Genomic DNA, 15,680 nt, shown 5'->3' on the forward strand with positions numbered 1-15,680 from the left:
TCTTTTTGCACATCCGTGGAGGTTTTCTGAGGTGGTGGGGAGGGCGAGAGGGGAGGGAAGGAGCTGAAGTCTTCTTGTCTGCTGACAGGTTGCGAAAGCCTCAGTCAGATTTGAAATGCAGTGATAATGAGGCGCATCAAGGTGCGAACAAAGCGTGTGCAATTGGTGTGTGCCTATGCGTATTGGGGGAGGTCAGCCATTGCATGGAGGGTGGGAGAGGAGGTTCCAGCAGTAGATGCTTTCTGTAGGCTTCTTTTGGGGGATGGAGAGGAGGCAGCAGGGAGCTGCCATCAGTCTTTGAAATTGAGAAGGATCTCTCTCACTCACGCATCCCCTTTATTTTAAAGCATAGGGTTGCCTTAAAAGAAAAGAGGGGAGGGGCAGCTGATAGGTGAGCGATTCCACCATTTACTCTACAGCCCTATAGACCAGGGAATATCCGAAATCTCCTGATAAGACTTCCGACCCATTCGCAGCTGCAGGTCTTTCTCAACTTCTAGACATTTTGACAATAGGAAAAAAACAAGGCTGTATGTTTAAACCCACTTACTCGGGAGGATGTCCCATTGGACTCAGTGGGGCTTCCCTCTGAGTAGACAAATATAGGATTATATTGTCAAAAAAGAAAAGAAAAGAACAAGGCTTCCCTTCCCTTTAACTTAGGCTACTGAAAGAAAGCTAGCTTGAGTGGAGACCAGGAGAGGGTTTTGGGGTGTTTGTGGAAGGACATTCAGCTTGGTTCTGGTACTGGGGAAAAATTCTGGCCGAAGATGTATTCAGCAGGCACCCTTTATTCTGAGTGCATGCCCCCCCCATTGCTTCTGAGCCACTGTTTTGCATCAGGCTCTGGATGGGGGTCATTGGGGGATTCTAGTAAAAAAAAAGAGTGAACCCCAAGTTGATCACACAAGAGTAGCGTCAGCCCACCCTTTGCAATTGATGCGGTGCAATCTGCATTTAAATGCCACACAGCTTTCTCCCTCTCTCCTTCCCCGCATGCTTGTTCCCTCCTGATAACATCCACGTATGCATATCTCTATTATCTTCCCATGGCTTGTGCTGGTGTTTGTGCAGTGCTGTGGCTTCTCCAGCTATCCGGTTTTTGCAACCTGCAGCACCGAGGCCACCTGTCCCACCCGGGTCCCCGAGAGACTTTCGTCGTAAGCCCAGCTGGGGCCCCGCTGGGGCCACTTGCTGGTTAATGCCTCTATCTCCTGGGTGCCAAAAATAGATTTGCCGGCGTACTAGATTCCTGCTGTGGAAAAAACAGTGATGTCATTCTGGGCCAATCAGCACCAGCCCTGCAGAGCAGAGCGCAGAAGCTGGCAAGGGGAGGGGGGGAGCTTTTATCTTCCTCTTCCCGCTCAACTTCTTTTTCTGAAGATGCCTCGCTGGAGGAGGCAGTGGTCCTGTCCTGCTTTCATGCAGAGAGAGAGAGAGAATCAGAGAGAGAGAGAGAGAGAAGGGAGCGAGGCAAGCCTGTAGTTCTTTTGTGCTGAGGTTTAGCCCTGGGATGACTGACTCTTCAGTGTAAATGGAAGCCAGTTCCACACATCCAGTCATAGATATAGATAAGGGTGTGTGTATGTGTGAGAGAGAAAGAGTGAGAGAGAGAGAGAGGGTGGGAGGGCACAACTTAAGGATTCTGGTTATTCAGATCTGGCTTGTTTACTTTCAAAGGCTGGGTCCCCTGGGAGGGGCAGATTTAGTACCCCACTCCCTGCACCCCTTTAATTTCATAAATAGAAGTGAATGGTTGTTGGCTGTGCATACAGGGCAGCGTGCGAGGTGAGGGGTTTGTGCTGTTGTAGTAAGGGGGGAAAACCTAACCCTTGACAGTTGACACATGGGTCTTCTCTGACAGGGACACCCATTTCTAGAGTGTGCAAAATGTAAGGGTTTTTTTAAAAATGGGGTTTGGGAGTGAGGAATAGGACCTCTCTGTTGGGATGAAGCTTCTTGTTTCTCTCCCTCCCTCAACATTCAATATTTGGAGTGGGGTGGGGGTTAATGGTTTGGAAAAGAGACCCCCAATCCACACAACTAGTTCCACCTGTGTCAATTTGCCCATCTACCTCTTGGTCAATTTTTAGACAGTTAAGAGCATCCCTGAATATCCACGGAATGCAATGCCCTTGCCTTTGGTGGGGGGGGGGGTCACTACAGCCTGCATTCCACCCAGCTGGGATGGCAGGGAGGAGAAGGAGGCTCCCAAGCGGAACGAAGGTCTTGCTTCAGGTTTAATGCCCTGGTGTGCCTCTCTCTTTCTATAGATATTAATCTCTAGATGGAGGACCCCGTCCCTCTCTACAGACAGTCAAGCTTCATTTGACAGTACTGATGAGAAATGACATCACCAGGCTGCACCAGCTGCTGTGCCGGGTTTTCCTTTCCTTTGCAAAAAGCAATGTGTTTGGTTAACTCTTGCGCTCTTCCTCAAAAGGAGGCAAGAAAATAATAATGCTTGGAGGTCTTTTATTTTAGCAAAATACCTTTTCTTTGTTTCAAAGCATCTCACTTTCCCAGTAGCCCTTATTTCTAATCGCCAAGCTTTTTTCTTGCTCTTCCTGCAGTAGCTTGCCCTATATAAGTGATTCTAGTGATATAAACTAAGTCTGCAGTTTAATTTGAATCCAGTTGAGATAGTCTTCAGCTGCCAACCCCAAGAGAGTGACCAGGCAGGCTTTTGTTAATGAAGTGTTAATGGATGGCCATGCCATTATTGCTAATGTTCCGTGTTGTACTGATGTTCAGTGCTTTTGTTTTAAGTGCTTATTAAAAGGGACATTAGAATCTGTAATCAGGGCCAGGCGCATGCTGAATTTTGGTAGCACTGCAGAATATAGAGGCAAATAATTTACCTTCCTGTAAATATAAGCTGGTTCCCTTCCCACCCAATTTCAAAGTAAGATTCTAGTCCTTATGGATTCAAATCACAATACAGTGGTACCTTGGTTTACGAACTTAATCTGTTCCGGAAGTCCGTTCTTAAACCAAAGCGTTCTTAAACCAAGGCGTGCTTTCCAATAGCAGTGGGGGACTCAATTTACAAATGGAACACACTCAACAGGAAGTGGAACATGTTCTGCTTCCATGGCAAAGTTCACAAACCAAAACACTGCAGCGTTCTTAATCCAAGTTGTTCATAAACTAAGCTGTTCTTAAACCAAGGTACCACTATACTCTTATTCCATGACACCCACTGTACCCTTTCCCTTTTCTGCGCCTGCACCTTAACAACTGGACCTCGTGTGGTGTCAGTTGGTTAGAGAGTGACCAACATCTTTTATTCAAAAAATGCCAAAATCTCCCCCCAACTCAGACTGGACTGGGGGGAGGGGGGAGGGGGAGCAGAAGCAGGGGAGGAGCAACATTTGTCATAATCTGGAGGTTCTGAGGCAGAGCTGGAGCAGGTAGCAGGTGGAACAAAATATGTTGCATGAAACACTGAGCTCTCTGGATGTACAAAATGTTGTGCATGCAAGCCAATGTGGAGAAAGAAAAAAGTGGTGTGTGAGTGTGTGTGTGCAATGCACAGAAATGCACAAGTAATTTAAAAAAACACCCATGTAGGTTCAAAGCATGCTGGAGGGTTTCTGTGGATATCTGAGGCTATGTAGGGGGTGGACCAGGAAGGCTCTGTGGAAATAAAGGCACAGGTTTGACATAACCCTACTGTTTATTTTTTATTTTTAAAAATGTTTCTCCTCTAATAAGGAAGCTGTGATTTTTCACAGTGTTGGCAGTTAGGGCTCTAAAAATAAATGCTGCGATTTACTGGCTTTGCAGATCCTGACACCGGTTACGCAACAGCAGACCAGGATGGTTGGCTGCCTGGTTAGACCAGTGAGACATAGGCTGTTAAGTGACCCTCATCCCCCTGCGTTGGTGGAAGGAGCCTGGCCGAGTGGCAGAGCACAGCCTTTGCATGCGAAAGTCCCCTGGTTCCATCCTTGACGAAAGACTCTCACCTGGAAAAAGACCCAAACCCCGGAGAGACACTGTCAATTAATGCAGAATAGGCTGGACTGGTTGGGCCAGCAGCCTCTGTCTGCACAAGGCAGCTTCCTCTGCTCCTCAAACGCAGAAAGAGTCCCACAGAACCAGACCAGTCTGCTGCTTTCTACAGTGACCAATCTGACGATTCCAGGAAGCAGACAAGCAGAGCTTGCAGTCAGTACTTATTCCTGCTGTTTGTACAGCTACTGTACTGACATGCAGAGGTAACAGGGTTATGAACCTTGAGGATCTGTTTTATCAGTGTGGATTACAGACATATCATCCATCTAATCCCCTCTTTTAAAGCCTGAGAGCAAAGGCACACCAGCGTGGTGTTTTGGTTAGAGTGTTGGAACAGGGCCTGGGAGAGCAGGGTTCGAATCCCCCGTTCGGCCATGGGGCTCGCTGGGAGATTTTGGGGCAGCAACTGCTTCTCAGCCTCACCTACCTCAGAGGGTTGTTGTAGGGGTTAAATGAGGAGGGAGAGAGAACTCTGCATACCACCTTGCGGGGGTGGGGGGGAAATAGTACAAAACTGGTCCATCTAGCCCCAGTATTGTCCACACGGTCTGGCAGCAGCTGTCCAGGGTTTGACACAGAAGTCTTTCCTCTGCTGGGGATTGAAACTGGGACGTTCTGCATGCAATGTTCTGCTTTACCACTGAGCTAACAGCTGTGTGGGCGCTGTTTCCCTGAAGGTGGGATTAGCCTGGGAACTGAACTGAGAGCCTTTCTCACACAGCTTTACCATGTGTGAATGAGAGAACAAGAGTGATTGAGTCAGACCCTGTAGACCAGTAACATTGGGGAGACATGGTACGTTTCAAGTTTGCACAGACCTGTGTGCCAGCCATGCCATGTCCCCTAGTGGTGGTCCTGGCCACCTGAACGTTGCACTCTGAGGAAGGGATTGCAGAATGCACAAAAAAGTATATATTTTCTACAAATGAGACACAAAACCATCCAAAGCTATCCAATATTAGAAGCATGAGTATTTTTATTTTAATCACAGGTTTCTATGGGCATTTCCTTGTTACACATTGGTTTGCTTCTTCCTCAGAGTGAGGCATTGTGGGCAAATTCCTTCCAGAGAGCACCTGCACCGCTGCTTTGCTGCAATGACAGCAAAGAGCTATTTTCCCTCCCACTTATTGTTCAAGTCTGTTTTTGCAGAGGACAGGTCTGGCAAGCTGGGAATGGTTGGCTGGCCAGTCAGTTGGATCCAGAGCAGTGATGGTAGTGGATGCGCCAGCCTTGCAGGTGGAGGAGGCTGGTGCCTATGATCCATCACCCTTTCCAATATGCCGCCTGAGCCATAATGGGGCCAGCCCTGGTAGACCTGTGGTCTTCCCCTTGTGTGATGTGCTCTCAGTTGTGTGAGGCAGTGCCTTCCTACAGCATGTCAGAGGTCAGCAGCCTGCCACATCTTGGGGTCCCATGTGGGAACTGGTTGTGGGTTTAAAGGGCCAAAGATTAGCATTGCGGTCTAGGGTTGGGTGCAGGTACAGGTGGCAGAGACAGTGGTGCAGATACGCCTCTCCCTTTTGCAGGATTTGAGTTGCAAATCTGATGCTGCTTGATTACAGCTGAGTCTTTAGCCAGGGTATGGGATGGCTGGTTTTTTTAGCAAGTTGGCTCATTGGTTCAGGATTGTCTCTCTGGGGCTACAGACGGTGATGCAGATTTGAGTTGACCTTCTGATGTTCTGCATGTTCAGGTGGGATTTGGGTCTATAAGTGTGTGTGTGCATTTGAATCTGGATTCTGGCTTATGGGTTGGATGGAGGTGTGATTCTCCGGTTGCAGTTAGGGTGCACATGAGGAAGGCACCAGGTGTGTGTAATGGATGCTGGCCTCTCTCTCTCCCTGTCTCCCTGGGTGTAGCAGCCGCTGTAATCCACCGTGTTTCTATTTTAACAATGCTGTCACTGCTTGTACTGCAGCCCAGGCTGCGTCAGCGGTTTCCCCATCAAAGGCCCGTTCCAGGGATTTTTTGGAGCGCTTTGCTGGTGATTGGCTGCAAAGGCAAATTGGTTTATGAATGGATGCTGCTCCTGCTACAGGGAGGGGAGAAATTCCCTGCAGGTATTCCTAGGCGATGCAAAGATGCTAAAATAAAAATCTCACGCCCCACCCCTGCAAAGAAACACACCAAAACCCATGTGGTTCTTCCCAGTTCTCCCCTCCTCCTTTCTGTTCTCTGAAATGAGAGGCAGAGAGGCTTCTCTGGTGGTGGTTGTGAGAAGCCCCTACGGGAAGGTCACCTTGGAGTGATGCTGGGAGGCTGACTTGGCAACTGCCTGACTCTGCCTTTGTCTGCTCAGGGTAAATCCCCTCCAGGCAGGGGGCATTTAGAGGATGCCTGCCTATGCGCGTTGAGCAGGGGGGTCCAGAGCAGAATTCTCATCTTGCTACCTTTATAGAACAGCCTTTTGCACAAACAAGTGTATATTCCTTTGAACACACAGGTGTCTCTCCTCTTCCCAGTTTTTTTTTCTTTCTACTTCCTGCTTTTCTATCCTCAGCAGTCAGCTTTATCTTGGAGCCTTTTGCAGAGATGCCTATTTTTTGTGATCTCTCCCCTTTCCTATGCCCTCTGCTTGACCCACCCTTTCATCCTGGGAGCCTGTCCCCCATTGCTTGGCTGTCAAGAGCAAAGTGGACCGAGATGATGCAAAAGGCGCAGAGCATTCTGAGCACAAGTTTGGTGTTGACCTTGATAAGGAATACAATGGTATTTCTCAAGATTAAATTTGCAGCCAGTTGTGTGTATGTCCCCTCCTGATGGATATAAGGGGAGGGCCCATTGCTTTCTGATAAAACATGTGCTTTGCATGCAAAAGGCCCCCAGGTTCACAGAATAGTAGATTTGCAATTTGGAAGTGACTCCCAAGGATCATCTAGTCCAACACGCTTCAATGCAGAGTTGGGAGAGATCCCTGCTTGAAACCCTCAGAATGTGGATTCTTGGTAGTGGTGTGCTGACCCCCAAAAGAGAATGCCTCATACAACAAAACTCCTCGCATCATGGGGAAAGTACAGACATGTTTCTTCTCTTCCTAGGCACTGTGTTGCAAAGCCAAAGTTGTACTAAACACATTTGATTATGAATTTTTTAAACCCCAATATCCTACCACTTTAAACAGCCATAGTTTCCCCCCAAGAATCCTGGGAAATGCAGTTTATTAAGGCTGCCAAGAGCTGTTAGGAGACACCGCCCCCCCTCTATGGAGCTACAATTTCAAGAGTTCCCTCTGAAGAGGGATTGGTTGCTAAACCACTCTGGTAATTGTAGCTCTGGGAGGGGAATAAGGGGATCACCTAACATCTGCCAACTTCTGTTCCCAGGATTCTCTGTGGGAAGTAATGACTGCTTAAAGTGGTATGATGATGCTTCAAGTATATAGCACGGGTGGGGATTGTGATGGCCATTGGCTAGAAACAATAAAATCTACTGTGGTGTTTTTTGATTGAGGTGGGGAGCCTTCCACCAAAACCTCTGTTCTGTTTCTGCCCAGGAAGAGGGCATTAAGGCAGTGATGGACCTTGGGCTCTCGAATTTCAGTGGCACTTTGTGCGACACTAAAACTTGCCCCCAGCCTCTCTCGCTACATTCTACAGCATCGTTGTGGCGCCCCCTGCAGCATGGTGCCAAGTGCACACGAACTAGTTGTGCTCCCCTAAAACTGCCTATGGTTAAGGAGTCCTCTGGCCTGCGGCTTGGCAAGTGCAGAGTGCGAGTGAGTAAGTGCAGCCAATGTCACTGGCCATTTGAAGCTTGCTGAGCTTAAAATGTTGTTCCTACTGAAAATAAGAATCACTGGCCCTTGCCAAACCAGCAATTGGGAAGCAGCCCCACTGATTCCTCCTCTCCCTTTCCTTCTTCTTTTTCTCTAGGTGCCCACGGCTTAAGGGAGGAACCCGAGTTTGTGACAGCTCGTGCTGGTGAGAGTGTGATCCTGGGATGCGACGTAATCCACCCACTGACCGGCCAGCCCCCTCCTTATGTGGTGGAGTGGTTCAAGTTTGGAGTGCCTATCCCCATCTTCATCAAATTTGGGTTCTACCCTCCCCATGTGGACCCAGAATATGCCGGTGAGTCTTCTTTTTACCCCACTGTAATAAAAACCATGGAAGAATTTTTCTCATCTACACTAAAAACTTGAATGGGTTCTATTATTTGCATAGGGTTTTGTTTTTTAAAAGACAAGCATGAAAAAGGGAACCACCTATTAAGCAGGATTATGCATGCTTCATCTAATATAAATCCACCAGTAATGCACTACTTTTGTTGCAAATTAACGACATGTTGCATAATACACTTGTAAAAAACACACCAGGCTGAAGGGATTCTTGTAAATCACAGTTGCTAGCCAATAGGTGCTTACCACTGTGGCCTCCCCCCCCCCCCTTACAGGCAGCTGTTCTGTAAGCTCCTAATCTGCAGGGTCTATAGATTCGAAACCTGCAGAATCATTTCTTGTATCTTTCCCACCCCAGAACTTGTAGTTGCACAGAAAAACTCGTATCTTGTGTTCATGACTGGGGAGATAAGATGCTTTTCAAAGTGACCTCTGCCACAAGTAAACCGCTGCATCTGTCTTTACCCTTGGTTCAATTTGGGCTGGCTGGTTAAATACAGAGATCAGGCCAGACTCGTTTTGCCTCCTCCTCCACCACCACCACCACCTCCCTCTTCTTTTTCAGGAAGTTCTTTCTCTCTTTCCCCCTTTTTTTATTCCATCATTTCCGCCTGGTTGGTTTTAATTAAGCAGCGGCAGAGAGAAGCCAGCTGGGCTGTCGGGACCAAGAGAAGCCGAGGCAGCGAAAAGGAGGGCATCTGCTGCTGCTCCCGTGCCTGTTGCCTTGGCTTTCCAGTGGCAGCAGAGAGCCCTGAGTGATGCTTTCGGGGTCCCTGTGCTGGAAACCTCATGTGACATCCTCGGAAGGGGGAGCTGCTGCTGCTGCTGCTGCAACTCGCTCGCACGCTCATGTGCTAAACCTCTTTGGACGGATGCGTTTGGGGAGAGCCGGGGAGAAGAGAATGAGAGCTGACATTGTGGAGGGACATGGCCTACCTTGGCATGTCCTTGTCCCCAGCTTCTGCGTGGCCCAGAGGGCTTGACTCCAGGGCCATCTCAGGATAGCTCCAAAGATGAAGATGCCTGGTAAATGCTGGAGGACTCCTGTGCTTACTGGACTGTCCTTTGAATTTCTGAGAGCTTATGTACAGTTGAAAACTTTGAAAAGCAAATGTAGAAGAAGGCAGGGTAAGGGATGGAAGAGAGTGGCTCGCATGGCCCTGCCTCTGCTGCAGGCACCTGCCTCTCCCACTTGTCTAGCTGAATGTTTGCTGTGGCCACAAGCAGCCAGGAGTGCCCCTGGCACCATTCAGGAATGCGAACTAGCCTATTAAGTCACCTCTTGAAGCTGTGCAGTTTTCCCTGCACTTGAGTGGCAGCTTTGGAGAGCAGATGCATTTGCTGCTGCTGCAGTAGTTCGGGCATCATTTGTGCAGCCCATACCTCCCAAAATCTAGCCGAATCCAATGCTGGGTGTCAGTTGGGCGCTCTCTGTCTATCTGTCTCTGCCCTTGGACTCTAAGAAGAGCTCAGCTGCTAGATCACACCAAGAGGGCACCTGAAGGGGAAAAAAAGAAACAGCAACACACTGGCCTCTGCCATCAACCAGAGGACAAAGGCCTCTGGGAGGCTGCTCCCCTTACTTTCCAGCACAAACGCCAAAGCATGGGAAAGACTAGCCTGGCTCTATTAATCAGCTAGAGGAGGAGCAGCTTCAGGGAGCTTGCTTCTCCCTTTCCTGTCCGAAATAACACTTGCCTCCAACCGTGAGTTTGAGCTTGGGGGCTGCACTGTGGAAGCAAATTCCATAGTTTATCTAGGCACTGTGTGAAGAAGTGGGAGTTGTAGTCCAGCTGCATTAGGGAGCACCGGGTTGGTTTCCCCTTGTCTACGCTGACAGTAACTCTCCATGACTACAGGAACCTAGTCTTTCCCAGTCCTATCTGGGGATGCTTGGGATCAAAACCTGGGACCTGTGAAACACAAGGCACATGCCACTGAGCTGTGGCCCTTTCCCAAGGCTATGGTCCGAGTGCATATCTCTCGCAAACTCCAGATGTGTGAGAATCCAGGTGGATAAGGAGGGACATTGCAGAAGCATATGCAGTCCTGAGTGGCATGGAGAGAGTGGGTGGAGAGATGTTTTCTCTTCTCCTTTTCCCTAATAGTACTTGAAATGTGGGGAGGGGATGCCCAATGGGTTTGCAGGTCTCTGAACGCAAGGAGTTTTCAATTCTGGCAGTGGGAGGGAGTTGGAGGGTTTGTGAAGATGGGGTTGAGGGATGCACGTCAGAAAGCAGAGTTGCTCTTCACTCAGGTCTCCTTTCAACTGTAGGCAAGGATGAAAGGATTAAACAGGGGCTATGTGAGCAGGGTGGGTTTTGAGGAGGGCTCCATTCTGTGCCTCTCAGTCTAGTCCTCCTCATTCTCCTCTTCCCTTCTCTGTTACCTGGTTTGCTTGCTTCGTGAGGGATTGCCTGACCCTGAATACACAGGCTCTTTCTTGAAAAGGGAAGGGGAAGAGGGAACAGCTTTCAGTGATGATATTTTAATCCCCACAAGCTTCTCTCTGGCCTCAGAGAAGACTGGAAACCAGATGCATTTGCTTTGTCTTCTCTCTCTCTCTCTCTCTCTCTCTCTCTCTCTCTCTCTCTCCCCCCCCCCCCCACCCCATTGATGCATCTCGAGATGCAGGAATTTCCCTGAGCTTTTTCCTGGAAACTAGGGGCTCTGGTGTCTAAACAAGATGCAGCAGTGATGGACACAGTTTCTCCCCATCCACGTTGCCCCTGTCTCATTCCTTTATAAAGCAGGGGATGATGGGGTTGCGTGTCTTACATCAGCAGGAGAATGTGGGTCAGGGGTGCTGAACTTTCCCCTGTCCCTTCCCTCTAACCCTTAATCTGTTTCTCCAGGCACTCTCCCTCTCCCCTTCCCAGCTCACTTCTGATATCAAAGCTGGGAAAGGAGCTATGGAGTGGGGGCGGATTCTTCAGCCTTTTCTTGCATGCTCCTCTTTCTGCAACCATAAGACCCTCCCACCCTTGCTTGCCTTGTATGCAAACAGGGCAAGGCATGTGAATGATGATCCTGCCACTTCTGATCTGGCCCTGAGTCATTCATGCCCTTCAGTGTTTCACAGCTGCAAATGCTTGTAGCACACAAACGAGTTACTAGGATGGTTCATGCAGCTGAACCACCTAAAATGTGCTGCCAAAGAAGGACTCTTCCAAAATATGCTCAGTCTCTGTGATACCAAGCACCCGGAGTTTCCTTCTCTCTGTCTCTCTGTCTCACTGTCTTCCTCTTTTTCTTTTTCTTTGCCTTCCCAGGTCTCTGGTTGTTTTTCTACTCCATTTCTCATACTGCTTGACACCCCGCCCCCCAAGGACTATTGCTCACATTGCTGGAGGCTGTACTGCTCCAACTGCTGTAACCATGTTACTCTGCAATAGCCCTGTCCTCCACAGACTTAAAAGTGGTTGCTGTTGTGGTTAAAGGTTAGCTTGAAAAGCATCCTTGAGGTTCAAATATTAGCTGTTCAAAGCACATCTAGGCAGCATGTGAAATGAAGGCTGGGTGCTGCACAGTGATGGTTAGGGCTCCTGCACATGCACATATTGCCTGAGGAATGCCCTTCCAAGTGATGCCTGCCTGATGCCAACCTTGACATCTTTCTGGTGCCAGGTTATGGCTTTTCTCTTCCTGCGGGCATTTAATAGAATTTATAAAAGTTGTAAACTTGCTTTGTAAGTTACTGAGAGCTTTGCCTTATTCTGAATCAGATCATTAGTTGGTCTAGCTTAGTACTGCTTTCACTGACTGGCAGCAGATCTTCAGGGTTTCAGGCAGGGATATTCCCTGTCCTACCAGGAGATTGAATTCGGGATCTTTCCAAAGCAGGTGCTTCACCACTGAGCTATGCCCTTTCCTGGCCTGTGTTAGTTGTCTAAGGCCGTATTCACACTGCAGTATCACTTTAAACAGTCATGGCTTTCCCCAAAGAATTCTGGAACCTATAGTTCACTAAGGATGCTGAGAGTTGTTAGGACAGGCATAGGCAAACTCGGCCCTCCAGATGTTTTGGGACTACAACTCCCATCATCCCTAGGTAACAGGACCAGTGGTCATGGATGATGGGAGTTGTAGTCCCAAAACATCTGGAGGGCCGAGTTTGCCTATGCCTGCGTTAGGAGATCCCTGTTCTACTTACAAAAGTACAATTCCTAGGGGTCCCTGGGAAGAGGGAAGAGGAATAGATGGTTAAACCACTCTCGGAATTGTAGGTCTGGGAGATGAATAGGGGTCTCCTAACAACTCTGAGACCCTTAATAAGCTACAGCTCCCAGAAGTCCTTCAGGGAAGCCATAACTGTTTAATGTACCATATTTACTTGAATGTAGTGTGCTGTCGAATCTAATGTGCAGCCTAATTTTCACGACGTAACTTGGCCAAAAAAGGGGTGCATTACATTCAAGTAAAAACGGTAGTATCATAGTGCTATAAATGTATGGTGTGGCCTATATAAATAAACAGGGACAATTGAAGCTGATTCATGAGTCTTGTAGGTGCTGTTATGAACATTTTCCATGAACCAAAATTTAAAAGTCCTGTGGAAGAAAATGTTTAGTGTTCTACTCATTCGTGGGTAAGCACCTGGGATCACAACCACCATGAATGCCCCACACAACTCTCCTCCTACTAGCAAAATATGGCTCTGTAGTTGCCCTGAACGTCCTTGTGTTGCCCACGTTCTGTTGGGTTCAGTTGGTGAACTCTGTTGATCTCCACCTTGTGGCTCTCTTCCAGGCCGTGCCAACCTTCATGACAAGGCATCTCTGCGCATTGAGCAGGTTCGCTCCGAAGACCAAGGCTGGTACGAGTGCAAGGTGCTCATGCTCGATCAGCAGTACGACACGTTCCACAACGGCAGCTGGGTGCACCTCACTGTCAATGGTAGGTATGGGGGCTGCTTTGCCCAGGCCAGCTCTGTATCACTCTCTTCTCTTTCCAAGCATGTGTGGTGGCCTATCACACAATTGTTCTCATGCCGTTCCACCACGTGGAATTCTCCGTTTTCATCAAAGCATCTGCTGTTGCCTATTATAGAAGTAGGACCAATCATGTGAGATGTGTATATGTGTGTATAATAATGCAACTACATTTATCTCAGGGTAGACCTATTGAAATTAACCTAGTCCTGTTCATTAATGTCAACGGGTCTGCTTGGAATAAATATCAGTAAAGAAGCCTAATTATCTACCTAGCTATTCCAGAAGCTCAATAACTCCCTTGCGCAAAGTGCATTTAATTGCTTGGCGCTCCCTTGACCTCTCTCTGCATCCCCTGGTTACAGGACCTGAAATTGTCCTCTGAGGCTCCCATGTGTTTCATACTCAGAGAAAGCACATGGAGCAAGCACCCAAAACCCACACCGACCCAAGAACAGTCTAAATCACAATCTTGTCACAGTGGCCAAAGAGTGGGAAATAAGAATGAAGGGAGAAAAGGGGAGCTGAAATGATTGAAGGGATGGAGAGACTCCTCCCTTTGGAGGGGTTGCAGGGTTTGGGACTTTATAGTTTAGAGCAGTGTTTCCCAACCTTGTGCCTCCAGATGTTTTTGGCCTACAACTCCCATCATCCCTGACCACTGGTCTTGCTAGCTAGGGATGATGGGAGTTGTAGGCCAAAAACATCTGGAGGCACAAGGTTGGGAAACACTGGTTTAGAGAAGAGGCGAGTGAAGGGTGGGATGATAGAAGTTTGCAAAATTATGCATGTCATGGAGAACATAGATGGAGAAAAGTGTTTCTTCCTCTCTTATAACATGAGAATTTGTGGACATCCAGTGAAGCTGAATGTTGGAAGATTCAGGATAGGGGAAAGAAAGTATTTCTTCATTTGGTGCATAGTTAAACTATGAAACTCACTCCCCCAGGAGGCAGCCATGGCCACCAACTTGGATGGCTTTAAAAGAGGATTAGAGATGTCCATGGATGATAAAGATTGGTGTTGGTTGCTGGAAACACCAGGAAGAGAGAGTGCTTTTGTGCTCAAATCCTGCTTGTGGGTTTCCCATGGGTATCTGGTTTGCCACTGTGAGAACAGGATGCTGGACTAGAATGGTTGCTGGCCTAATCCAGCAGGCCTTCTTAAGTTCATGTGAAGATGGTAATAGAAGGAATTGGGTGTTAAAAAATAAATTAATTACCATTTTATTGAAAGAATTTCAGTGACGAAAGAGGAAAGAAAATGGAGAAAGAAATAGTGCAAAAATACAATAAGAAAAAGATAATATAGTATATTTACTGTAATCAATTACATTTCCATACGTTATTATATATAAAATATTATTGTCCAAATACATATATGATTAATAATAACCTACTATATTTTGTATAAACTTTGCTTGGATAAATATATTGAGAAGGAACTGGGGGTTAAAACAGCTGACTAACTGTTGAGGCTTCCCTTGGTATGAGGATAGTAGAGAATAGAATGAATAGAGCTGTACACATAGTTAGATCCATCTGCCTCCCCCTCCTCCTGTGGTGAAATGTCTGTTCAGTAACATTGCTTGGCTACCTAAACACTGAATCAAGTTGACATTTATAGAGTAAATCACAGGAGGCTGTAATTTTCTCTGTAACCCCAACTACTAAATCCCTTTTCTGTTGCTCAAGTGACCACAGCTGTATTCCTGAATGCAATTATTCAGCTTTTCCTATCATGTAGCAGCAAGCTTTTCATGCACTCGTTTTGTCTTCTGAACTTTCTCCCATTAACTTTGCATTCCACGGCATTTTTCCCCCTGTGGGATCATCTTAGAAGGTAATCCCACGCGGCTGCTTCCATGTGGGGAGCAAGGGAGGGAGAGAATGTCTCCCCAGGCTGCTGGCTGGTGCATGGGCCTTCTTGCCCCTTTGCAGTATGTAGCTATAAGAGTCTGTCTGGCTTAGCAGAGCTGAAATGTCAAGTTTCAGCCTTGGATTACTTTCAACCAAGTGGTAGAAACTATGACAGCAACATAAATATGTGGGAAACTTAGAAGTTTGAGGAGGTAGACAGTTAGGAGTGGAGTCAAGATCTGCAGGACCATGGACAGCTCATTCTTAGCTGCCACCAATTTTGTTCTGATGAAGGCGGCCAGAGGCCTCTTTGCTGATTGCCAAATTCGTTCTTTTATTGCCTCTACTCCCCATCTTTTCTCCAAGGAACTCAAGGTGGTGAACATGGTCCTCCCTCTCCCTATTTTAGCCTGACAAGAACCCTGTAAGGTAGGTTAGGCTGAGAGGCAATGATTGGCCCAAGGTGACCCTATTAGCTTTATGACTGAGTGGGGATTTGATTCATGCTATCCTAGGTCCTAGTCTAATGCTGAAACTGCTACACCACACTGGTTTTGAGGAGAATTTGCACAGGAAGAAGTTGCCTAAGCTAACAAAGGGTACTTCATCAGTGGCATCCAACTGTTGATCTTGCCTCTGATGAAGACAAACTGCCTGGATACATAATGTGTTGAGTGAGAGGAGCCAGGCCTGGGTTCACAGTCTGACAATAAACCCTTATTATCAGAAAAAGAGTCCCCTCCTCATATT

The 15,680-nt window shown here is 47.6% G+C and overlaps 1 protein-coding gene across 6 annotated transcripts in view; it reads left to right on the forward strand.

Annotated features, from left to right (window-relative positions):
- The window catches only part of IGSF9B (immunoglobulin superfamily member 9B), a 117,962-nt gene that overhangs the window by 31,136 nt on the left and 71,146 nt on the right, over nt 1-15,680 (forward strand). For all 6 annotated transcript variants that reach the window (XR_014558319.1, XM_083714312.1, XM_083714313.1 and 3 more), the window contains exons 2-3: nt 7,896-8,093; nt 12,890-13,036. Coding sequence is in view for 5 of the 6 variants with exons in the window: in XM_083714312.1 (XP_083570438.1) it covers nt 7,896-8,093; nt 12,890-13,036 (345 nt within the window). In the remaining variant the exon portion in view is untranslated. The remainder of the gene's footprint in view (nt 1-7,895; nt 8,094-12,889; nt 13,037-15,680) is intronic.

This window comes from Podarcis gaigeae, assembly GCF_964106915.1.
Source record: "Podarcis gaigeae genome assembly, chromosome: 15".
NCBI lineage: Eukaryota > Metazoa > Chordata > Lepidosauria > Squamata > Lacertidae > Podarcis > Podarcis gaigeae.